General features: G+C 45.3%; 1 protein-coding gene across 18 annotated transcripts in view; it reads left to right on the plus strand.

Annotated features, from left to right (window-relative positions):
* ABLIM1 (actin binding LIM protein 1) overlaps positions 1-26,171 on the plus strand; it is a 324,221-nt gene that overhangs the window by 223,557 nt on the left and 74,493 nt on the right. For all 18 annotated transcript variants that reach the window (XM_059730123.1, XM_059730116.1, XM_059730108.1 and 15 more), the window contains one exon: positions 22,637-22,724. In XM_059730123.1, the coding sequence (XP_059586106.1) occupies positions 22,637-22,724 (88 nt within the window). The remainder of the gene's footprint in view (positions 1-22,636; positions 22,725-26,171) is intronic.

Here is a 26,171-nt window from a genome sequence, read left to right on the forward strand (position 1 = left end):
TTCCTCCCCAGGTGCAGCACCTTGCACTTGTCAGTGTTGAAACCCATCCTGTTCTCATCCACCCACCCCTGTAACCTGTCTAGGTCCAATTGCAGCCTATTCCTCCCTTCTAGCATGCCTACTTCCCCCCACATCTTAGTGTCGTCAACAGATTTGAATAGGGTGCTTTTTACCCCCTCGCCCAAGTCACTGATGAAGATGTTGAACAGCGCAGGTCCGAAGACCGAGCCCTGGGAGACCCCACTGCCCACATCCCTCCAGGTCGAAAATGACCCATCCACCACCTCTCTCAGGGTGCGGCTCTCCAGCCAGTTAGTGACCCATCTGACTGTGTAGGTCAGCTAGCATTAATTATCACATAGCACAATTAACCCGGGGCATAGAAATCTGTCCTCTCTATGCTTCTCATTTTGAAAAGTAATGGTTAGAATAAGGACCTAATAGAGAAATCAGTGGGCACATCTACACGTGCCCTCCACTGTGCAGTTGTTACCGCGCCGGTACTTGCTTTAGGATGTACTAAATGACAGCGCAGAAACAGCCATTACTGCGCTGTCCCGGCGACGCATGGTTAGTTTAGCAGCTACGTCACCAGAGCAACATGCTATAGCGAGGTAGCTTATTGCTATGGCAGCATAACATCAGCATCATGGCTTGTGCCTGCCAGCGCTATGCCACCGTAGTGCAATGCTACTGCAAGAAAGCGTCATGTGTAGACGCACCCAGTGTCCCTAGCATGGCAGAATGCCGTTCTCAAGGGATTAAAATGTGCTCCAAGTTCAGAGGGTGCTTTACGATCTTCCAAGTGTATGTTGGAATGGTGGGTGGATGGTTTTATTTGCACTTTGCTTCTTACAGTCTGCCTTTTTGCTTTACATCCTATTATTGTTCTTGTACATTGCTGTGCACAGTCTCTGCCCTCCTGTTTAGTTTCTTCCTTATCCTTTTTGCACTGCAATTTTAATGTCTTTGCACTTGTTTGGGCACTCCCTGCAGAATGAATGCAAGCTGGTCCGATCATGCCAAAACATGTGTTAAAGCTTGCATGTCTCCTGCTGAAGTCACCTTACAAATAAGGGTCAAAGGATGTCAGGCCAGAAGGACAAGAAAATCAAGCTCCAATCAGTCAATGGTAGTGGGAGTGTTTGAAGAAACCCTCATTGCCCAAAGAAAAGGATTATGTGGTGATTAAGCCACGTAGCTGGGAGTCGCAATATTTGGTTTCTGGCTCTGCTACAGACACTCTTTAAGCATCTTCCCCAAGGTTATAACCACCCACTGCTTTGGCTGCTGCATCGACAAGACGGGACTAATGTTTACCCACTTTGTAGGGTGACGTGAGATTTTTAGTGCTGGTTACAATGTAAAAAGTAAATGTTGTGACAGTCGGTATTTATTGAGTCTTAAGTGAATTAATAGTTGCCATTTTTGCAAAACCAGTCAGATATGAGAAGCAAGCTGAGTTTTTTTCCCTTCCTTCTGAGATATAATAATAAGTGTTATGCAGATGAAGTAAGGTGACACTGTAGAGAGCCTTTCTTCAGTGATGCCCGCCTTGACACCCTTGTGGCCCCATTCTCTACTGTGAGCTTGGCTTAATGCCACTAATACTGCAAAAAAGAAGTGGGCTGGACACTGGTTTTCTTAGGTGCTCTGGCAGTGTGGTCTCATCAGGAGTACAAAGGTGTGCAACTGTACCCTTCTCATTGAAATGAGCAAGTGTAGTGTGTCTTGCCATTCACAGGCAAACAAATCAGTTGAGTTAAATCTGCAGTTTGGAACAGCAGCTTTTTTAAGAGAGCAGAACCAATGCAGATTTGTTTTAAAAGGGGCTTGCTATCTTCAGAGGGATGGAGCTATAGAAAGGCAAGGGCTTGTTTTATAAATGCAAAGAAACAGAAGGAAAAAAAAGAAGAGTGAAGTGCTTCAGAGAGGAAACTTGTCCAAACCTCTTTATAAGTATGATTTGCACCTTTTGGAAGAGATTTTTGTTGGGTTTAAGTGTTTTGCAGGAACAGATACCTGCAGTAAACACCAGGCAATTCAGTTCGACAAAGAAGTCATTAGCTGTGTTTGTCTGAAGTCAGACAGAAGGCAAGGCAGGGTGGCATCTTAGAGCCTGGTTCAGGGAGACATGAGATTTCATAGGCAACAGCTTTGTTGAACCTTGTGACCCCCCGCCTTACCTTCTGCCTCAGGTTAATATTTATCATTAGGGGGGTGCAGCAAGGGATCGGAGATGGTCTTCACCAGGGCGCCTCTTGGGGTAACAAGGAACAATGGTCACAAACTGACAGAGCAGATTTAGACTAGACATCGGGAAAAACTTCTTCACGGTAAGGGTGGCCACAATTTGGACTGGATTTCCAAGGGAGGTGGTGCTCTCCCCTTCCTTGGGGGTCTTCAAGAGAAGGCTGGATAGGCATCTGGCTGGGATCAGCTGACCCCAGCACTCTTTCCTGCCCAGGGCAGGGGGTCGGACTCGATGATCTGTTGAGGTCCCTTCCAACCCTGGCATCTATGAATATAAGGCTAATAAAAATACAGCAGTCTTTTCCTATGACATTCTTAAAAACCCTCAAGTTTAATGTACTGCTATCAGTTGAGCAAAGTAAATGCATGCTGTGTTAGAATTTGTATTGTGATGCGGTGAGGCCTGGTGCAAGGTCAGAGCCTCTTGCCAGATTGGCTGCACATAAAAACCCTGTTTCAAAGAGTTTACAGTGTAATCTGAAACAAGGCCCAAGTCAAGATAAGCAGAGGAAAATAATAGTAATAAAACAAATAACTTCCTATTGTAGGCTTAATGATCTTATTTCCTTTACTTTAGATGTTCTGTAAAGTGGTGGCATGTTAATAACGGGCACTATTAGGTCTGAATGATGTCTCTGAATTTGAGAGTACTCTACCTAGCCAGTTGTAACAGTTTCTAATGTAATTATCCAGAACTTGGGAAGTTGCAAGTGTAATAGGCCAGAAACAGCTGGTTACTGGTTTGGTGCACTGTACACCACAGGGAAAGTCCAGATGATTTTGCTGCTGGGTCATAAGGACAGGTTTGGAGCAGACAGTACAGTTCTCAAGGACTCTTTTGTAGACAGACAGCTTGGGCCAAGAGGAAGAAAGAGTGACGAATCTCAGTGATGGGGGAGATGCCTGACATCATTCATTAGGCACAAGAAAGCAGTGCGTTCATTTTACTGGTCAGCCCAAGGGAGGGGTATATTTACTTTTTTGAGATAAGAAAATTTCTTGTGCCAGATGCTGTCATTTTTAGGCATACTTCCGCTGCCAGAAGTCTTACTGAAATAAATGGGACACTTCATACAGCGAGGTATCGACCTATAGGTGTAAGATACCAGTATTGTGAGATTCATTGCATCTTTTTTTCAGGAAGCTGATGCAGTTTAGAGAGAAATGATTATTCTGTGCTTTATGATGAACTGTATGAGGACTTGCAGTGTATGAAACTTGGAAAAATTAGCTTTGCTTTATGTTATTTAAAGTATTGTTTGTTAAACAAGTCATTGCTCTCAGTAAGTCAGCAGAGGAGAATAAATAGACCATGAAAATCATAGTGACGATGATGGATTGATATGCATGGTAAGTTTTTCTTGATCTTATCTGAGTAAACCTGAGGCCCTAACTTTCTGAGAAATGTTTCCATCTTAGACTGTGAGGTTAAGGTGCTTCTCTGTTGGCGTATCTCAGAGTGGTGCTTTCTAGAGGCAATCTTTCAAATACTTTGACATCCCCAGAATTTATGGCCAGAAGGGACTGCCATGATCATCTAGCTAGACCTTCTCCTTGGACTTGTCCCTCATATAGCAAACTTAAGTTCATCTTTCAGAAAGATATCTAATCTGATCTTAAATGCTCCAGGTGATAGTGGGTGTACTCCTCCCTGCTAAGTTTTCCCAATGTTTAAATTATCCAGACTATTCAGAAATTGCATCTCATTTCACAGTTGAATCTATCTTCAGCTTCCAGATGTTTAAAATTTTTAAACAGCCAGAAATATTGAAAACGTCCTCCCCTCTCTATTCTGCATATAAATACCTGTACAGAACGAGCAAGTCACCTCAATCTTCTCTTTGATAAGACAAGTCGGTTATGTTTCTTAAGGTTTATTTCATAAAACTTAGTTTCCAGCCCCTAAATCATTTTGTAGCCCTCCTGCAAACTCCAGTATTTTTATATCTACTAGGGTAGACACAGTATTCTAGTAGCAGTTTTACCAATGCTGTGTACAGGGGTAAGATCACTTTCCTACTTCTCTTTAACCTTCCCCTTTTTATATATCCAGAGATCACATTAGCCCATCTTTTTAGGCCAGAACATTGTACCGTAAGGTCACATTGGGAAGGCTATCTACAAAGGCCATCAGATCCTTTTTCAAGTCCGTCTTCTGCAAGACAAGGTCTCCTATGTTGCAGACAGAACTGGGATTCTTAGTTTTCAGTTGATACTCTACACCTGACTCTTCTTAAGCGCATCTTTTTGGATTCTCACCCTTTAGCGAGGTGATTTTGATCACACTAACAGTAATTTTCTCATTTACCACTTCATCACTCATCTGCAAACTTTACCAACAAAGACTTGATATCCTCCTCTGCTTATTGATAACATATTGCGTACAATGGGACTAAGAACCAACTGCTGGAGAATCCTTCTAGTGATGGTCCCTCTGATTGTTGTCTTCCCATTAACAGTTACATCTGTCAGAGAGCTCCTCAGGTAGCTCCTGTGTGATTCTTGATACAAGTTTTCCAGACCTGTTGTTTTGTACATTTTTATTTCAGCAAATGCTACCTTCTACTTCCTTTGTTTCACTTTCTCTTCCACCCAAAATACGAACAAGTATAGAACAGAAATAAACAACTCTTTCTTTTCTGCATCGTTATTTCTGGATTTACCTTTTAAACGTAAAACTATGCCTGACCTAGGATTCTTGTTGTTCCTAATAATTAAAATGATTTTATTTTCTTTACTCTGCTTGTCACTGTTATTTCATAGACTCCTTTAGCTTCCTTGATCAGTCATCTGCATTTCTAACTTGACACATTCATTCCCATTAGCTTCCCCTTTTTTACCATTATTTATAGGTTGGTTTTTTCTTGTTTCATGTCTGCTTCTTTTAACAAGGATGAGTTTTTGTTTTGTTTTGTTTTTTTAACCATAATAGGTTTTTTGTGTGTATTTTTTAAATTGTCTTGGACTTCAATTAACTATTAACTTCAATTAACTTCAGTTAATTCAATTAACTTTAACTATTTTGCTGGTCAGAATGAGGTCCAATATTGACCGATGCTCTGTTTGAAATCAGGATTTCCTGTCAACAAATTATCATCTATTTTTCTTAGAAATTCTGGGGAAACAGCACACGCCTAAAAGCTCATCAGACTTCTCTTGTAGTTGGTCCAATAAAAGATACCACAAAAAAGCCCCATGCCTCTCGTCCGTCTCCTCAACCATCACAGCTACAACACAACAGCGCTCCATCCCTAAGGAAGTTTTGTTACTTACCTCCTAAGAAATCCAGCAAATATTCTCCACATTGAAGCTTGCTGTGATTCTAAGGGATGAGAAATGTATTTCTAACTGGACAAAAAGGGACTATATTCAGGCTTCCTTAATTATTTCTCAGTAGTTGGGAGGCCTTGGTGTTGCAATGGGATAAAACAAGCCTTTCCCACATTTTAATTTTTCCATTTAAATTTTCAATTAAAATAATTTGCTTGAATATACAGAAATGAAACTTAGAGGGTTCAATCTGGTATAGGAAAAAACAATTAGCTTTCCATTCATGCAATGAGGATTCATTGGAGAGATTTGTCAGTGTTTTGCTTTGCAACCCACGTGTTTATTATAACTCAGCGGTTTTGTTAGCAGACAAAAAGGGATGTGCAGGTGACTTGGACAGTGTGAAGCTTGTGAGGTTATGGAAGGTTGTAGAGCTGGCACTCCACACGTCCAGTAGATGATCCATTCACATTGTCCCTGGACTGGAGTCACATAACTAGCACTCAGCCACAAATCAGACACAAGGGTTTTGCTTAGCTTTCTGCCTTTCGGCATGCTGGAAGCTGAGTTTGGAAAGGAGTTCTTCCTCTTGCTGCATAGAGACTGATCGCTGAACTCTGCTGCTCAGCAGTCCTGCATGGGAGCACTAAGTGTCAGCAGTAGCATTTTGCTAGCAGGAAGGGATGAAGTTAAGGTTCATGTCAGAACTGAGAGACAGACTGCCTAGAGCAGACTGTTGGCCCCTAGGCAAAACTACTGTAAACCTCATCGCTGAATGAGTCTGATTACCTCCAAAATAGTATAGCAATATTATCTCTGATTAGACTCACTCAGGTCCTGTAGCTGATACTGCATTGTATTCCTATGACCCATACTTCCAGGCTGGAACAAAGTATAATAGGTGGAGCAGTTCATAGGTAGGGAGATCTGAAATATTTTACAAGGCTAAAGGTTACAGTTTATGGATAAAGTTCACAGCTCTGCTTATGAGCTGGATCCATGCCATCTTGTTATTTAATAGAGAAGGAATTAGTACTGGGCCTTGCCAAGGAATTTGCCGTCAGGAAATTCACAGTAAAAATGAATGTGTATGAACCTTGGTATAAAAGAAAGCTTTTTAAGGGTGGTGATTCAAGGGCTGAACTCTGCCCTTATTTATATCCAGTAAAGGCAGAGCATTGGCGTGGTTGTAATGTCATCCAGGGGGGAAGTGGCTCATCTGTGAAAACGACAGTGTCATTTGCTACCTTTTCTTTCTGGTTCGTATTTAAATAGCAGTGCAGATACACACAAAGCTCAATGCAGATATACACAAAGCTATACAATGGGGAAGGTGTTCATCAGGCAAATAAAGCCTTTCCCTGAAAGAACTTCCATGACTAAAGGCATATATATAAAACATTATTGATGAATGTGGCAGAACTCTTCAAAGCATGTACATGGCTACCTAGGATGGAAGATTTGGTGGAAAGGAGCTGGTGACTGCCTAGGAAGATGATAATTCAAAGCACATTTCTACTCTGCCAAAATAACTGTGGAGGTGACATTATACCATTCTCCATTTATTATTTCTCAATTATTCCCTATCAGATGGACACAGTTGACAAATACAAATAGGTATTTTATCTAAGCGTTCTTCCTTCACCCCTGACCTGGCTGCTGGGCCTAGATCAGTGATTCCCAAACTGTGGGTCACGAGCCCAAATGGGGTCACAACATCAGTGGATGGGATCGTGGGAGTGGGGGACCGTGGGTTGGGACTGAGGGGCCATGCTGAGGAAATGGGGCCATGAATGGGGTCATGCCAAAGAAAAGTTTGGGAAGCACTGCCCTAGATGTTCTTCTGTTTTGCGTATCACTGACAGCAGACGCTGAAAGCAGAATTAAAACTCTTGAATCTCTGATAGAAACAGATGCCAGGGGGCAGATTTTATTGTTCTATTCCTATTATTCTATTATTACACATCTAAATGGACTTAGGGACCCAAGTACAATTCTGTTCCTCTCTGTTCAAGTCCTGAAATCCCATTAATGCATCCACAAACCCCCATTTTCCTCTTAAGAGTGAGGCTCAAAGTAGCAGCAAGGAAGAGGAGAACTGACCTGTCTTCTGTACCTGCCTTATGTAGTAATTGCTTGAGCAGCGTAGAATAGTCACACTCCTCAGAGGTTTTTAAGGCCTGACTCGACAAAGCCCTGGCTGAGATGATCTGGTTGGGGATGGTCCTGCTTTGAGCGGGGGGTTGGACTAGATGACCTCCTGAGGTCCCTTCCAACCCTACTTTTCTATGACTCTGTGACTTTGGTGCATTAAATGTGCTTGCTACAGGATATAGTATCTGGCCCCAGGCAGTTAGTACCCTTCCAGGTTCAGTCAATCCAAGCAGTCCAGAAGGGGAGAAAATAGGAGGAAAATGATGTACACCTTTACATGAAATTTACCTTTCATAAATTGGGTATGAAAGTGTTGAGACCAAGTCAGTCCTGTCGCTCCTACTGATGTATTTACCTCTTCAAAGCAGTCACACATACCACACATCCAGCATGTTAGCATTGCCTTTGATAGGTTTTGTATTACTCAATAGAAGGTAGGGCTAACACAGCTAACCACCTCTATTACTTAGTAGGATTAATCTTCATTGTATGTAAATATAACCAAGGCAAAGGTCTGAGTGTCAGAAGTTTGCCCACGTACAACGTATATATTTGTGGCTGCCTCCCTATGCAAAGTAGGGAAAAGGCAGGAACCTTCAACATGACAGAGTAGCAAGGGTTACCGAGCTGCTGTCCATAACATGAGTTCAATAGAGGGCCAGATCCTTAGCTGGTATAAATAAGTGTTGCCTCCCTGAGGTCAATGGACAGGTTTCTCCAGGTGAGATCTAGGGCAGTGCACAACCCATTCCTTTCTGACAAAAGAACGGTGCAACTTCAAGGTTCCCAAGCATTCCTTCACTACTAACAGCAAGTCTGAGATCTAATAATGCTGTGCCTTGACCTAATTAACACTAGTAAGTTGTAAGGGTTAATGTAACCCGTCTGTTCAGGGATATATTAGCATGACATTGGCACTCACCATTGGGACACTGTGAAGTGTTTCTGTACAGTAAGCAGGATCTTGGCATGAAATAGCTGTGAAAGTATTCATAGCAGCACAGCAGCTGCAGGCTTGGCTTGCATATGGTACCCCAGTAAAATAGGGAATAGCCTTTCCAGTGACTTCTATGATAAGAACTGCATGTTGTCATCCTAAATCAGAGCTACACCACGCTTTGCTTTCCCGGCTGAGCTTGAGACTCAGATCCCTGGAGCAGAACGTTCTCTATATAAGATGGGTAAATTACAAGGCAGAAGAGTCCCCCTCTAAGATTCGGGGGGCTTTGTTCCACATTAATATTAAGCGGCTCAGGGACCTCTTAACCTCTGGATTGTTCATGTATTAAAATGTGTAAATGAGTTTTAAGCACCCTATGGGTGCCTTAAGGTTATGCCACTCCAGGTCAGGTTTATCTCAGATCTGTGTTTCCCAGCTTGTGTTCCATGACTGTGTAGCCACTCTCCAGAGATAAGATGCCCAAGTTTCAGTCCTCCAATATCTCAGGATGCAGTGTCTCCTTCCCCCACCCTCCTGTTCTGTGTGGACAAACTTTCTACCCCCACCCCAGGGGATGGTACTGGCACCAAGCCAACTCCTCTTTCCATCCCCAAGGTTGTGACCTGGCACAGACCAGTCTGGGAAGGAGAGCTGGAGGGGGAGAAGCAAGGTGGGGGGCGGGGGGGAAATTACTCTTTATTTCTTTTTAAATTATTTTTTCTTAACTTCTTTTTATTTTGTCCTTTAGTGCCTTGAGTAGCTAACTTCCTTCATTTCACCACCCAGCCACCATTCCCACTGTTGCCTCTCCCTCTCCCATTTCACTATCCAGTCCCCATCATTAAAATCGCCCCCTTCCAGCTTCACACTTCCCCCCACCCCAACCCATCTCTCCAACCCACCCCGACCTTGAGCAGGGACAGACACCTGTCCTGACTCGCTAGCTCTCTAGTCAGGCCCCTGCTCACCTGTCCTCTAGCAGCAAGTCACAGCTGTGCCGATCTGGGACAGTTAAAGAAGGTTTTTAGCCTGAATGTGTAACTAGTCTAAACTCAAGGTAACGCTAATACCAATCAACATCTGAGACGCTTGAAGTGTAGCGTGTAACAAAGCCCAGAATTGCAGCTGGCATGAGGCTCAAACAGAATCCTGCCATGGTAATGTTTTTCTCATCAGCAATGTGGGAACCAAATGAAGAGGAACAGACAGATTTAGTATTGAATGTTTACTAGGAGATGTCAAACTTCTTTTGGAGCCATGTAACTGTTGGAACACCTTAGGGAAAGGATATATGAACTGAGTTGATGCTGCTGTCAAAGGAGATGTTGTGTCAAAGCTACTGTCCTGCTTTCAAGTCCTGAGTCTGATTGCGCAGAGGCAGAGATTTAGATTTCTTTTCTTGGGGTTTAAATTGTGTCCACTTGCTGCTTCCTGCAGACTCTGAAGCTCTTGGCAAGCAAAGGATCTGTGAGTGTAGCACTGTCAGGATGGATGTCTTTAGTGACTTGCTTGCTAAATAAGTGCTTGGGAAAACTTGAGTGGAAAGTTCAGGACAGGATGTTAGAGGCAAGTCCTAGTTCCCCTATTGCATATGCTATCAGCACCTGCCCTGGGGGATCAGCCGAGCAGTGCAGATATAAAAAACAATTGAACTTGGGTTTGTGTTGAGTTCCACACAGAAATCAGAGCTCTGTAACCTCTGCACAATTGTCCAGATAAAGCTTTAGCGCAAGACAGGAGACTGCTGCAAATTTGTGCTTTGCAATTCAAGGCATTCTTTTATGGGACTGGGAGCCATTAAAAGTACCCTAGAAGGATGCTTGTTACAAAAAACAGGTTATCATAACTGGAGTCATGGTAGAACGCAATATTTGATTCGTTTCAGCAGTCAGACCTAAATCAGCCTTCGCAGCACAAGCAGGGCAAACACTTTGTCGAACACACATGGCATTATTTTGGGTGATGTTTAAATACTGGCATAAAGGCAAAACTTCCTACACATTTCATTACTGTTTGCCAGGTAATCGCAAAGATGTATCGGAATAGGAGGACTGAGCACAGCTGTACAACTGTAATACATCAAAAATGCATTTAATCATGTTTTCTGGCCAACAGAAAATGTCTGTTGGTAATTAGTGTGCTCTCCACCAGACTGCTTGGCAAAGGGAGAGTCCTGGTGGACTCCTGTTATTGTACATTTTTTGGCTTCCATTCACTGTTGTTTTGGAATGGAGGACAGAAGTGAAGCCATGAGCAATAGGAAACTTTAAGCTCTCTGAATTCAAAGAGGAAAACATCTATTTAATCAGATTGGAGGTTTGAGAGTACTTGCAAGATGAAAGTTTGCCTTGTGGGAGTCAAAGAAAGAAAGAATGGAGGAGCTCTGAAATCCAGGCACTTGATTTTCTTAGTGAGGTAACTGCTGGGTTAGAGAGTCAATCAAAGGCACTTTTTAGGGAGGGTTTTCTTTGGGATCATGTTATGTTGGCTCTGATACACCTGCTTTTGTACTACACTTGGGAAGAAGTTGCCTTGTCCTGCATTCCTGGGCCATGTGCCTATGCCTTCTGTTGGCATCCATGAGTTGGATTTCATCCCTTACCTCTGAAGGCCTCTGGAGGCTTTTGGGCAATTTGGAAATGGTTCTTAGAGCAGCTCAATATTTTGTGAGATTTAAATAGCAATTCTTTCTGTGATTTCCTACCCCTCAGGACAAGGTCAAGAAGCACAAAAACTAATTGCCTGAAGTTTGGGTGGAAATGTTCAATTGTGGAAGAGCCCAATAAGTTACCGTAGGTTGTGTGTGCTGTGAGAGGCCCTCTTCTGTGACCTTTATAATTCCAGAAGATTGTAGAGGCCTCTCATTTCTCCATTATGGGAGTAGTAGAGGCCAGGCTATAATCATGCAAAAGCTTTGAAAGCAACATCGGAGCCTCAGCAGTTAAAAATTGGCATCACTGATCCTCATAATGTAATCAGCTACTGGAGATTTATACAGTGTTGGAATGAAAGTAGTTGGCAGCTTTAAAATTTAACTAGAGGTGCACCAATTTATTGGTCCATATCGGATCGGCACCAATAAAAGGAAAATTAACATTATTGGCAATTGGGGTTTTTTGGCCAGTCTAGCCAATAAGGACTCTGATAAATGCTGCATGCATGTGTGCAGCTGCAGCATACATGGGGGGAGAGCAGTGTCCCACTGGTAAATCTGTGGTAGGCAGGAGGAAGGGGCATGGGGGGCAGATCAAGGCCCCCGTGGTGAGGAAAGGAGTGGGGCTGGGGCAGGCGCTGCCCAGCTGGGGCAGTGAATGCAACCCTGGAAATGGGGCGGAGTCATAGGCAGCTTGTCCAGAGGGTGCAGCTGGGTGGGGAGGGGGGCGGCTCCCTGCTGCTGCATGCACCCCCAGGAAGGCATGGGGGCATGTTTCCCCCCCCGCCCCGATTTGTGAGCGGGGCAAGGGCAGGCTGCCCACAGCAGGCTCGGGGCCAGGGGCTGCGTTAACCTCTTACCAGTGGGTGGGGGGGTAGGCCAGGGCTGCACTCAGGACAGGCAGCGGCAGTGCTGGGAGGGGTGGCTCTGCAGAATTTTGGGGTGGTTGTGGCCCACCCCGTAGCCACCCCTCCCAGCACTGCCGTTACCCACCCCGAGCTCAGCACCAGCCCAGCCCCCACACCAGGAAGAGGCTGGTGCAGCCCTTGGCCCCAAGTCCTCAGCAGGCAGTCCACCTTTGCCTCATGCACAAATCGGAGGGGGGGAGGGGGGGGACTTGTTCCCCATGCATCCCTAGGGGGTGCACACAGTGTCAGGGAGCCACCCCCACCTCTCGCACTTACTGGACAAGTCACCTGCGACTCCGCCCCACTCCTGCCAGGGTCACATTCACTGACCTCGCTGGGCAGCGCCTGCCCCAGCCCCACTCCCTTCCCCCTTGTGGGAGCCTCAATCTGTCCCCGCTGCCACCCCTTCCCCCTCACAGACTTACCAGCAGGGAGCTGCTCTCCAAGCTGCCAAACAGCATATTGGCTATCGGATCGTTATCAGCTGATATGGCTGATTAATAATCAGCCATTGGTATCAGCCAAAAAAATCTTTATCGGTGCACCCCTAAATTTAAGTGATTTTTTTTTTTTTTTTTTTTTTGCTGTCAAAAGACAGCACGCTGATCAGCCAAAGAACCTGATACTTTATGTATGGAGTGAGATTGCTCTTGAGTTGTTCATGCTCCTTTCTATGTAGGTATGCGTGTGCTCTATGTCTAGCAGCCTGTACTGTCACTGACAGCATCCCATACAAGTGTGTGCACAGATAGGAAAAGGTTCCCTTGATTCGACTGGTGGAAATTGCCTTTGTTGAGAGTTGTGAGAGGATGCATCACTGTCAGTTCAAGCCTTTCCCCTTGGACTGTCAGCAGCGCTCTATGGATAACAACAGTCCACTTTATATAACATATAACCCCTCCAGAGCTCCAGCAGACTTCAACCAGGTGTTATTGTTGTCACATAGAAGGGGAAACCTGAGACTAGGGTTGATTATCTTTTCCTGAAAGGTCCTGAGCAGCCCCCATTCCAATTATATTTAGTGGGACCTAAGCAGAAAATGAAGCCACCAGAGGTTCTGCCCCCAAGTCACAGCTATTGCAAGCAGGTCCTTAATCTTCAGGTCTGAAGCAGTCTGTTGGGATCCTTTCAAGAACCTTTCTGAATACCATGTTTTTTATTTTTGCTTCATTTTTCAAACCAAGAGAAGCCAGTTCTGTCTTCCAGTCCATCTGTGCATTTGCTGTAGAAGTCAGCAGGCGAGGGAAGATCGGGGCCAAAGTGGGGAAACTTAGATGTAAATCTTAAAACGAGCAAAATCCTAGAATGAGTAAATTATTTAAACTATGTATTAGGGTTGTCAATTAATTGCCATTAACGCATGCAATTAATGCAAGAACAAATCAAAGCCTTAATTTTTTTAATGCGTTTATCATGCACATGGTTTTGGAGCCTGAGCTTCTCTGTCCCACTGCCATCACCGCCACCTCCGGGCCACCCAGTGGGGCAGCGCTGGCAGTGCACAGGAGCCACAGGGCAGCCCAGGCATGGGCTCTGTGTGGCTGCAGCAGGAAGAGGAGGGAGGGAGGACTCACTCATGCACCCACCCAGGCACCTACCTACAACCCCCATCTAGGGCCCTGAGCAGCTGAGCACCAGAGGTTCAGGAAAGAGGGTGCTGAGCCGTGGCAAGGCGTGCAGCACAGCGCAGGCTGGGAGCTAAGGGATGCGGCTCCACTGGAATCCTGTCCCTGCCTGCCAGCAGCAGCTACCTCCACGGGGGTGCAGGGTACAGGGCCACCATTACCACTGCTCCCGGAGGGCCCAGACCTGGAATGAATGGGACTCATGGTCCCAGAGGCGGCTCATGCAGAGCTCCCAGGTGGTCCTGACCTGCTCTGAGCCTAAGCCGTGGGGCCTAAGGGCAGTCCCGCTGCGGCAACTCTGTGTGGCTGCAGCAGGAAGGTGGGGTGGGGGCATACCCACCTACCCACAATCCCTATCCAGGGCTCCAAACAGCTGGGCTGGCAGTGCTGGAGGTTCAGGTAAGGCGGCGCCTGGCCACGGTGGGGCTACCTGGCATCCTTGGGCCTGGAGTGGCTCAGAACCGCCTGGGACCCACTGAGCAAGTAAGCTGCCCGCAACCACCGCTGCTGAGGCAAGAGCGGGGTGAGCCCAGCGCCGCTGGGACCGTGCTCAGGTGTGTGTATTCCCCAAGCCTGGGGCAGCTCCGCAAAGACCCTGCTCAGATTGAGCATCCTGCCAAGGCATGTGGGGGTCCCCCTTCCCAGGGCTCCAGACCCCTCTGAGGGCAACCCATCTTCCTGGGCTCCAAACCTCACACTCACCTTCAAAAATTCCCCCCCCCCTTCTCACCCACCCACCCACCTGACAGCCATACAAATTACCTGCATCATTTTCCATAATTTTGAGTTTTTAGCTATGTGATCAAAATCGCGATTAATTGCAACTAATTCTTTTAATCACGCAGCTAATCAAGATCAAATGTTTTAATCATTTGAGATCCCTACTATATATGTAACATAACATTTGGCCAATATTTCCTTTATAGATATACTTCGGCCATCCCCTCCTTATTCTTGAGGGTTGAAACGTTAAACCAGTATTTGGTGAAGAGATACAAATTGTCAGCTTTACATACACATTCGCATACCCAGCATGTTTGACTGCTCTTAGATTCATTACAAATTTGCCGGTGGGGATAGGAAACCAATAAAAAATGTATGAGATATATAGCATATAATCATCACTTCAAATTGATAGCAGAGCTTTCTTCCTTCTGCTGAAAAGACCTGTTTGTTTAACGGGGAAAGATTTATATGCACTTGAGTTTTTGCCAGTGATACTTATGTAAGCCTTGCAATGTCAGCATGGGCTCAGGTGACCAGTTCTGCCGCATGGCTTCACCTGTTAATTCAACCAGTGTAACTCAATGCTGTCATGTAGCACCTCTCCAGAAGCGTCTCTTAGAACGATTTTTCCAGTATGGATCTCTGAATGTCAAGGGTGTGGTTTTCATTCCTGATTGTTAACTTTAGGTTGAAATTTGACCAACAGTCTAAGGTCTCAGTCTCAGAAAAAGATATTTTTATGAACCTGAAATCAGTCTGTTTGGTTGTTTTGAAAGGACCCCTCTTTCTGTGCTAATCCAAATTTTAACCAAAGCCAAATTGTTGCGTCCCCTCAAGTTAACGTTTATTTGAAAAAGTTCTTCCTGTGGAAAATTCTTGTGGAGGTTTGTGTATGTCCTGTGATGAATTCTGAATTAGTCCTTCTGTAATTAGCTCAATTCTTGAACATGTCATAAAAATATAAACCGCTTTTGATATTAGTAATTGCTCCTTGGGAGAGTGGAATCCAGTGTTCATCTCTAAATCCGCAGGACGAGGAGGCAAAACAAGTGGAACTGCTGAGGACAAAGGGAAACAACTTCTTAAAGAAAAAAATAACCTAGAGAGCAAGGAACAAGAATTTCAGGAGCCTGGGAAAAAGTCAGAACAGTAGCTGTGCAACACCCAAAGAATCAGCACCTTTTGATCCTAAAGGTGACTGCCTGGGGCAACTCAACTCTCTTGCTCCCAAAACACCTTGCTCCCAAAACACCAAAAGACAAGATTTGGAAAGATGAAAGCAAATTAAGCCTATATGACTTGAGCAAGGGATTTCTGTTCCCTGTAGTTTGTCACGCTAGTGAAATGAGTAGCTCGGTTGACCATAATTGGCTATATCAAGATTTACACTCCTTTGGCTTAGTATTTGGGAATAATTTTCTCATCAAACCTGCTTCACCTGGTAATGGGAACAGACAAACCCTTTTTTTTGACAGTTCACTAACATTAAGAAAGCTTTGAGACAGCAGGTTGTTTCACTCATTTATGTTTGAGAATTCAAATAGAAGTCAGATTAAGCAAAGATAACAGAAGAATTTGATATAATTCCAGATTGTGTTGCCACTTCTCTTTGATCCCACACAATGGTAGCTCTTTCCAGAAGCTGAAAGACTAGATTTTGTTTGTGGAAAATCCCTGGGTCCATTGGGAACTGAACCCATATCAAGCTCTCATTTCACTGCAGGGCAGAAAAGGGCACCTGGCAGAGCTGTTGCTTAATTAGGGAAAGGGGAGGAGCTTGGAAATTATTTCTTTTAATTATTCTTTCCCTATTTTGGGAAGATCCTTCAGGAACTGGCTCAAATTTCTCAAGAGTCGTCATTCCACATTAACTAGGAGTTTCCGAAGCCAGCAGGGAAGTCAAAGATCTGTGATGATTTGAGAAGCAACTCTGCAACCCAGGCTTCTCCTGAGAGCCACAAGGATTGCCTGGGAGTGACTTTATTGAAGGCAGGGAGAATTCCTCTCACTCCATGTATACTGTATTGCGTGTGGTATGGAGAGATGGCATAAGAGATGGTCCAGAGAGTCCCCATTTCAATTCCAGCTTTCTCATGTTGTGAGTTCTTTCAATCTGGGATTGGCTTTGAGCCCATTTCTTGCACATCTTGGTGTGTACACTGCATACATTTTTCAGGCTATTTCATAGATTTCATAAACATTAGGGCTGGAAGGGACCTCGAAGATCATCAAGTCCAGCCCCCTGCCCCAGGGGCAAGAAGTCAGCTTGGGTCAAAGGACCCCAGCAAGATAAGCATCCAAGCGTTTCTTGAATGAGTCCAGAGTAAGTGCCTGCACCACTTCTGGAGGGAGTCTATTCCAGGTCTTGGGGGCTCAGACAGTAAAGAGATTTTTTCTTATGTGCAGCCTAAAATGGTCTTGTAGGAGTTTATAACCGTTGGTCCTTGTTTTTCCTTGGGGCGCTCTGGTGAACAGGCATTCTCCCAGATCCTGATGAACACCCCTTGTGTACTTATATTCTCCCCATGCCTGCATGCATTCAGCACTAGGCTCCCTTTGGGTGGAAACATGTAACTTTTGTGCCACCATAAGAATTTTGGGCTAAGCAAACAGATGTCAGCACCCCTTGTTACCCCACAAATGCCCCAAATTCGTAGTGGTGATTTTGGAAGTATGATTTTTCAGCCAAAGTCTGCTTTGAGGTAGGAAAGTGCAGTCTGGAGCTACCTATGCTTTCCAGTCACCCTTGGCAGGCATTCCCAGGGGCCTGATCCAGTGCACCCCTGTAGCTGCCACCTCAATGAGGGGTGCACAGGATCAGGTGCCACCTCAATGCCACCTCAATTGCCATCTCTGCAAGTGGGGACAGCCAGGCAAGAACTCCTAGGGGTTAAGGGGCCCCATCCTGCATGGCAATTCCCTGGGACACACAGGACCAAACCCCTCAAGCCCCAGGAGAACATGGTGCCTATTGTCTCACAGCATCCACAGGTGGGACAACGGGTGAGATGTTTGGTTCGGTGTAGCAGATCAGCTGTGCTGGGACACGTGCTGGCACAGCTGATTGGGTTCCTTGGTAATGTCTGCTTCCAGCCTTCCTTTCAACATTTAGTTTCAAATGTCTCTGTTCCCTCTTATCCTGGATCTGCTGGAAAGCCACAGGATAGATGAGTCAGGCTTGGAGGATCAGGGCCAAATAGGCGGAACAGATAAATGAGAGAGGCAGAGAAATAAGGGATCCTTTCCACTTGATTCCTATCAGATTTATTTCAGTGGAAGTAACAAAGAGATTCTCTTGTTCCTCCCTGCTTCCCTGACCTGTCCTAGATGAACCCTGCTGGCGTTCCTTCCATCTCACAGCAGCATCTGTGCTTTGAGCCATGCTGCTGCTGTGCAAAGAACACCTTTCCCTAAGCTAATACACCAGGCCATCACCCTCAGATCCCATTTAAGCTTTGCTGAGAAGAGAGGAGTTGGCAAAGACTTTCTTCTCTGGCCTCCTGTGCCCTAGCTTTTTCTGGGTACCTCTGTCTTCCGGTTAGTGTTACAGCTGCCCATCCTCCCTCTGCCTCCTTCTGCCTCCAACATCCTCATCTCCACACTCCAGGAGCACATGAAATACTCTCCCAACAGCCTCTCTGGGTTTCTTAAAGAGGAGGAATCGAGACACGGGATAGTGCAATGACTTGCTCAAATTGACACAGGTTTAGGGCAGAACCAGGAATTGAACCCAGTCATGAGCCCTCAGCCAGGATTGTAATCACTTTTCCGTTTTGTAGCTGAGTCCTTTACTATGGTGGAGAAGAGACCCCCACTAGCGTATACGTACCATGGACTGTGCAGCATGCTCTTGGGTGCTGTAATCCGAAAGCATTAATCGTGCTAAAAATACCATAGCACTCTCTCCCCAGGCACCATTCTATTGTTATTAGAGGTATTTGGGGGAGACAAACTTTGTTTTAACAGAAGTAGAAAATAGGGTGGAAATGAAAAACAAACATTTTCATTCTAATAATATAATGAAAGGCTCAGCCCTTCCTGTTGTAACTGTGGAAACAGCCCAAATCCACGCCTGAGCTCTTAGGGACAACATTTAACAAGGGGTGTTGGCCTTGTCCGAGTATGCCCATGGTACAGGTCATTGCAACACTTCCTGTAATCTGCCACAAAAAGTAGGAAAGTTAAAACTTCTGTCAATAATTACACAAAGGAAATTATTGTTGTGTTCCTAAAATAAATGGGAGGTAAATGAGCAATACCACTTGTGTCCCAAGGCAGACAGATTTCAACTTGTCCAGTTTTGCTTATGTCCTGAAATGCTTTTTGGATGCCTACAAAGGGCTTTGTTGGTATCATGCTTCTAAATCCAATCTGAATGTCATCTATAAGTGGGGGTGCTATAAGTGGGTGTGTTCTGATGCAATTTAAGGATTTCCCTTCCTTCTCCTCAGTTCAGCTTTATGCATGATGGTGTACAGGGTGTCTGTGGAGATATTCTGATTATCCTACAAGGAAGCTCCTTTGAAAAACTGGATGTCTTTGTTGAACAGAAATACTTAAGATGCAGCAGAATTGTAGAGAATGTCCTTGATAAAACTTCCTGTAATGCAGTCCCAGGCAAATCCTGTCCTTTATAGCTTCACCCAGATCTGTGTGAGGATCTGCTGTTCATGGGAACAGAAGGGCAGGTTAACCTTCTGGAACACATGTTCAGCAGGCATTGCCCCTTTGGGCAGGAGCCAGAAGCAGCACTACTGGAAGTACAGGCCTTTTTTGCAGCAGTAGAGCAGCTCTTAGCTTGGATAGAAAGATTCCTTCCATGACAAAGCTGTCTGCATTTCTCCATGGTTCATGGTAGCAAGTTTTCATGCCCATCACCCATGTGTACTGCAGGCACAGCTGCTCTTAAGTATCCTAGTTCAGGACTTCCCAGTACACACATAATAACTCCCACTTCCTTGAAGTCCAAGTAAGAAAATGAGCTACCTTTCTTGGTGAATCAGCATGATCTTCCAGCATGGTCAACACCTAGTCACTGGGTGCGTTATTGCAGGTAAACACAGCCATCCTGGGACAGCCATAATCCTTCCGCATTTATATCTGTGCAACCTTAGACAGGGTCAGGTAGACAGGTATCATTTTTGCCTAGGTGTTTGAAAAAACAAAGAGGAAGCATCTACATGTTCATATTAATGCTGAGCAATAAACTCCAGAGCTTTTTGCGCCCGAGTTTATTGCCCCCAGGCACTGTGGTTACACGTGTGCTTGAGACTGCAGCAGATTGAGCCGGATCCGAGCAGGGGGCCCAGGGACTCAGCCTGCCACCCGAGGGCTGCTCTGACCCTGCTGAACATGCTGTGGGGGGCTGGCTGGGGTACAAGGGTGCTCCAGTGCGGGACTACCTGGCAAGCAGCCCCTGCACTGAAGCACCCTCGTGCCTCAGCCAGGCCAGTCAGCATCTACACATGCGGTGCTGCAGATTAGCAAAACTATGCAGCTGGATGGTACTTGTATTTACAAGTACTACCCTGCTGTGGATTTTTTAGTTTACTCCAGCCCTGCATGTGTAGCCACCGAGACATTTGCTGCAGAGCTAATTAGTCTGCTCCGCAGTTAACGTCTCGTATAGACATGCTCAAAGTAGGTCAGTACCTGGAATAAAGAAGTGAAAGGGGAGCCAGTGCTGTGGAACAGAAAACATGATTCTTGTTGTTCATACACTTTGTCCCACAAAGATTTGGCTTGAGTTTTGATGTTGCAGTGTTCAGTTATTAAGCCAAACCCCTAGTGAGGATCAGCAAGGGATTTGCTTTGGCCTGCATTACATACAGTGCATAGTGAGAGAAACTCCTGCTAAGTGGTCTGACAGCCAAAGCCACCCCTTGGCCCAGGGAGGGGCAGAAATCCTGGATGCTCCCCATGCGCTGATCCGGAAAGGAGAGGGTGCTGTGCTGCCACCTCAATGGGTGTGTGGGGCTGGGACAGCCCAGGTGAAGGTTTGAAATGTGACATTTGGGCCAAACATCACGGAGCGTCTATAACTGATGGGAATCCATGGACAATGCAATACCAGCAAATCGGAGAAAGGGCGGAGAATGCGTGGAGGAGAGGGGAAAGGCCCAAAAATCTAAATATCCACCTCAAATCGTAGCTGTAGCTGTTGGGGGGAGAGATGCAGTTACTGTTAGATTGATTGGAACTGTGGGCGCTCGCACACGTGGTCCGGGAGTGCAGGGGGGTGTCCCGTGCATCAGCGTCTCGTGTAAAGCTCATCAAACAAGCTTTGGGTAAAGTGTCCCTGCTGCCATTTTTAAGCATGGGGATGCTGATACAGGAGATGGCAGAGTCTGCTGGAGTGCTGTAGTTCCCACGCTCCAACAGACTCGATTAATTGAGTCTGCTCCGACGCGCTGTAGTTACAGCGCATTGGAGCATCCCTGTTGCTCATGTACTGGCACCCTGGGAAACTGACATTTCAGTTAGAGCAAAAAATGAAAACAAGTTCAGCAAAAATTGTTTGCAAAAAGTAGAATGAAGACAGGAAAGAAAAGAAGACTAACAAAACCAAGGAAAACCTGTTCTGTGCACCCTCAGCCTTGCATCCGGTGAATCAGTTCAGTCAAATTGGTTCAATCCCTAGGGGAATTGTGCATGTGAACAAGTCTACAGGTTGATTGGTACTCAGCAAACTCTAATTATTTTTAGCAGTATTCAGTCCGCTCTGTCCATGTGTGTGCTGTTAGTTGTCTCCGGCTAGAATTTTCTAATTGAGTTGTCAGAGAATAAACTTCAGAATAAGCAACTGTCTTCCTCCTTGGTTGGTCTAATAAAAGATATCAAATTCACCCAAGGAACCTTGTCTGCCTATGTCCTTAGACCAATACGGCTACAACCCAAACCCTTGTCTTCCTCCTTTACATTTCACTTGGCATTGACAAATGTTTTACCTTTCATCCTTAGCCTGATAGGTGCCCAGCCAGTTTGTCAGATCTTGCTGAATTCAGAAAATGGTGGGCTGGCGCTAGTTAGTACTAGTAGGGTATTTGGGGTTCTTTCCCATCCAGTTTTTCTGTGTGTACAGAAAACAGTGTTTATAAAATAATCAGGTTCAATCCTCAGCCGCTGTGAATCAAGATCAGCTCCAGTGACTTTTATAGCCGTGGAGGGTCTGGCTGAGAGTGGTGTGGGTGTGCCTGTTTGTCATTGTGAACAGATGGAAGCATCCTAGGGTGTAGTGTACTCTTAAACAGCTCAGGAAATTCTTCATGCTGGTTTTTGCTTCTCTGGTTTCTAAGCTTCTTTTGCAGGTTAGGCTGATGGAGGCTTTGAATTGGACCCGGCTCTGGAATATGTTGTGTTTTGTCTGATATTCATAACATATCACACAGCGTGACTGTAATGTGGTTTGACAGCTGCGTATGGTATCGCTCAAGTGTCCACTCATACACTTGCTCTGAGCAAGATGGTATCTGCACTGATTACAATTGAGATGGCATCTGTCACATTTAGGATTGCTTAGCTCATATAAGTATCACAGCATTGGAAGCACTAACTTCATTATTTAGTAAGCAACCTAATGCAAGTGTTATACCCTTTGGTCTTCTGTCCCCTTGCTTTCCCATCCTTATTGTAGCGTGGAACCCTATGCTCAGGTTGTTATGAGTATCACTGAATATCTGAAGTATTTAGCAACTTGAGGTCTGTAGATCAAATCCAGTTCAGGTTGTTGGTGCTACTCCATTACTTGCTGCTGCCCTGTGAAATCAGTAAGGTGAAATGAGTTGATTGTCTTGGCTACCTGCCTCAAAACCCTTTCTTCATTAGCACCCTAGCTAAAAAAGAGGCCGAAGAGTGAATTGGCTTTGAGAACAAATGCTTGAAGTGGTCGCTCTTGGTCCAAATTGACTGGTATTGGTGGGGAGGTGCATGCTGTTCCTCTGTGCTCTGTTCAGTCATATTCTACATTCTGCAATGAAACAACATCAAAGCCAATGTCTACACTTAAAACTGGAGGGACTTGAGGAAAGGCACAACCATGAACAACAGTGAGAGGCATTAAAATGTGATGCTGTGTCCGTGCCTTATCTCCCTTTCTATTTTCCTTTAGGCAGGTGACAAGCATTACCATCCAAGCTGTGCACGATGCAGCAGATGCAACCAAATGTTCACAGAAGGAGAGGAAATGTACCTGCAAGGTAAGGCTACCTTCCCCAGCTCTGCCAGTGTAGCTGTTGGAGTAGCTCTCAGGAAAGCAGCATGTCATCAGTGACCTTCTGGTAGCCCTCTCGATGTCAACACAGGAAATCAATCATATGCCAGTCAGGCAGGAGACTGCCATTTTCATGTTTCCCCTCTCCAAGCCATAGTGTCTAAGCCACCCATCCCTTTACCTAGCACTGGTAGGCAGGATTACAGCTGTCTTGTCATCATCACAGACATTACCATCCTGATGGACACCTCAGTGTAGGAAGCTATAACATTGCCCCTGCAATTGCACCAAGCTGTGGCTATATCAGATAAAAATTATAGCCAAAGATAAATGTTGATAGCCTCCGAGTTTCAGTGGCTCCCATAAAGCTCAGTGCTCAGATTACCAGGTATGAATACCAGAGTGCACTGGAGTTGGTTTTGAATGGCTGTGCTAGGTACTTTCTCTTTAATTATTTTGATCCTAGTCCCTCCTTTGATTTTTGGGGTCTGATCCACAGTCATCTGGCAGTGGCTCCAATGGGCTTGGTTCAAACCATACATGGATCCCCACATGCACACAAATTTCTGTAAATTCCTTCTCTTTATCTTTTCCTTTTTCTTCTTCTTTGCCTCTCTATCTGCAGTTCCCTTTGTCTGGCCATATCTCTGTCTTATCCCTGTTTTGTGTGCTTAAATTGTTGTTGTCTCTTTTTAATCTTTTTTATCTTCTAACTCCCTCTATCACTTCCACGTTCTACCAGACACATTTCTTGACATCTCTCACAACCAGCTTATCATCCAAAAGACACCACTCTTCTCTGGTTTAAATAGACCCTTGATCTGAATTTTCGGGAGAAATTACTTTAACAGTTAGGTTCCAGTTATTTTCCCATATTTTCTAATTTAAATGAATATAGGTAGGAAGGCATCCAACATTCATATCAACTAGAAGTTGAAGTTGATGGGCAGCTGACCTACTGGGAACCAGCTTGAGACTTCTCTTTTCTAGGGGGCCTGTGTAAGAGAGCTTCCTAAATACACAGTAAAGGATCCTTGGGAAGAGATGAGCAGGGCATGGAGTCAGGAAGTGTTGGAGTGAGAAGTAAACCAGACAATAAACATTAAAAGAGGGATCCCCAGTGGAGCAATCCTGAAAAAAACCCACATTGTTAGAGGGATTATTGGGCTCGTTCTCCCTCTGTGCTCCCTGTGCTCTGATTAAGATGTTTGTGTTCAGAGTAAGGGCTGTCCTTCCTTCCCCAGCTCCTTCCTCCTTATTTAACCCTGTAGAGAACTCCCAGCCCTGTATTATCAGTCTTTTTCCAACCACATACCTAGGATTGAGCTGTCAAGCTGCGTATTAGCACCTCTGCAGGAATGAAGAGAAGGCAGAAGGAGGGTTCAGTGGTACATTTGAGAACAAAGAGGGGTGCCAGGGTAGGATTAGACTTTTTTGGCCCCAGGGTAGGATTAGACTTTTCTGACACCACAGTATGAAAAGGGTGTCTAATGAATGGTAAATGGATTTCTTCAACCAACTGTCAGTGGTGATGAGACTGGGAGTAAGGGGTAATGCACCAGATGGGCAGTGAATGGGAGTGAATGCCCCCGTCCCAGCACAGTCCTTCCCATAAACACATGCAGATCCCAGGAAGCCAATAGGAACTGCATCCAGGTACACCCAGGATAGACTTGGTGATGGAGATGGGGCAGGAGAGGTGGGTAACTGGCTCTCATACCTCACATCCATTTTATTTCTGTCCTGCTTCACTTACTGGTTCTCTGCCTTGTTCCCTAGCCTACAGTAACATGCCATGTAGTTTCAACGGCAAGTCAATGCAGACTGCACACTACTGCCTATAGCTGTAGTGACGAGCACATTTTTGTCACTAAAATGTGCACCTCGTACTTTTTAGCCAGACTTTTACTTGCTTGTTTTTGGTTGATGTACCTGAAAGGCTTTAACATGAAAAAGCCACTGCAGCAGCTCATATGAATATCCTGGATCCAGCAGTTTAAGTCCTCCATGGGAACCCCCTTTTCTTTCTATTTACTGGAGTGGTAAAAGTATCACAGGCCTTTTGCTGAGGTAATAATATAAATTATGGCCAACAGCACATCAGTAAAGTAAATTAAAGCAGGTAGGGTCCTTCTTTTTTCTAATTACCATGCCTACGGGGCAGCAAAGCGTCACGCATGTGTGCTTGTCACGTGCAACATGGATGAAATCAGAGCTGCACTGAAGTGATGGGAGCCAGGATTTCATCCAGCGTGTTTATCAAGAGCCACTTTAATATTTTACTTTATGCAAATGAGGGTCTGTCTCTTTAAGAGGGAACAGTCAGGCTTGTTGAGAGCCCAACTGCAGGGCATTTGGATATGGAGGGAGTGTCTCACGGGGAGCTTAAAACCCCGGGGGAGATTGGAGAAAGGAAGAGTTTGCAAGCAGGAGGCAAGCTAGGAGCAGAACAGGCTTGCTGCCAGGGAGGGGCCAGGCTCCTGTGCTGGGAGTCTGGCATCTGCCTAATGCCCAGAACAGGACAGAAGGGTTTAGTTTTATTTGTGTATTTGTTCCTTGATTTACTGCTGAAAGACTGAGAAGCCAGCGGGTAGGTAACCCACGGACAGGCTCCTCTCAAAAGAGCAGTACATCTAAAGCCCCTGTAAGCCAGCTGGGCTTCCCAGCCACAGAGCGGCTTTTGGCAGAAGGGATGTAGCTTTCTGTCTTCCTGATGAAACAACAAGGAGCAGCACCCAAAAGCATCTGCTTCCCGTGGATCGCCTTGTAGCATACTATCTTACAGGCTGAGCGGGGGAGGGTTGCCAAGGTGGGGCACGGCTTAGCATTTAAAGCCTGCTCTTGCTGTTTTTTCTGCTGCCTTTTGTATTTTCCAGGGTTATTTATTTCACTGGAGTTTGTGCAGTTCGGAGAGAGCTGTGTGTTACGTTAACACAGAATACAAAGTTGAACAGCTGACCGTTTTGTTTGGTGCTTGCCTAATGAATGAACAAGCACGTTAATGGGGGGATTAACTGCCCTGAACTGTTCCATTCCCAGGAGAATAGAGGGATGCAGCTAGAAGAGTTATACAGCTCTGGGGTGTTTTAAAATAAATGAGCGCGCTTTGGCTGGACAAAATCTAGAAACTGCAGTTGGCTCAAAATAGGGGACTGTGCAAAACATTTATATCTAAGCTCTTGCCTGCTTGATGGGTGCTTAGGGACACGAGGGCAGCATATTATTTCAAACCTCACATCAGGTTAGTAAATTTAAGGTTGCTAGCTCAGCTGTACCTTGAAAATTACAGCCAGACTCTGTCCCACTGCTATGCACCCTCAGAAAGCCCAGGCACACCCCTCAAATTGTGGGCTCCTGGCAGGTGTCCCTATGATTATTGTTACCCTGAGAGGCCCCTTCCTCCCAGGACAGGGGTAGATGTTGCACGTGCACA

This window comes from Alligator mississippiensis, chromosome 6 (genome assembly GCF_030867095.1).
Source record: "Alligator mississippiensis isolate rAllMis1 chromosome 6, rAllMis1, whole genome shotgun sequence".
In the NCBI taxonomy this organism is placed as follows: Eukaryota; Metazoa; Chordata; order Crocodylia; family Alligatoridae; genus Alligator; species Alligator mississippiensis.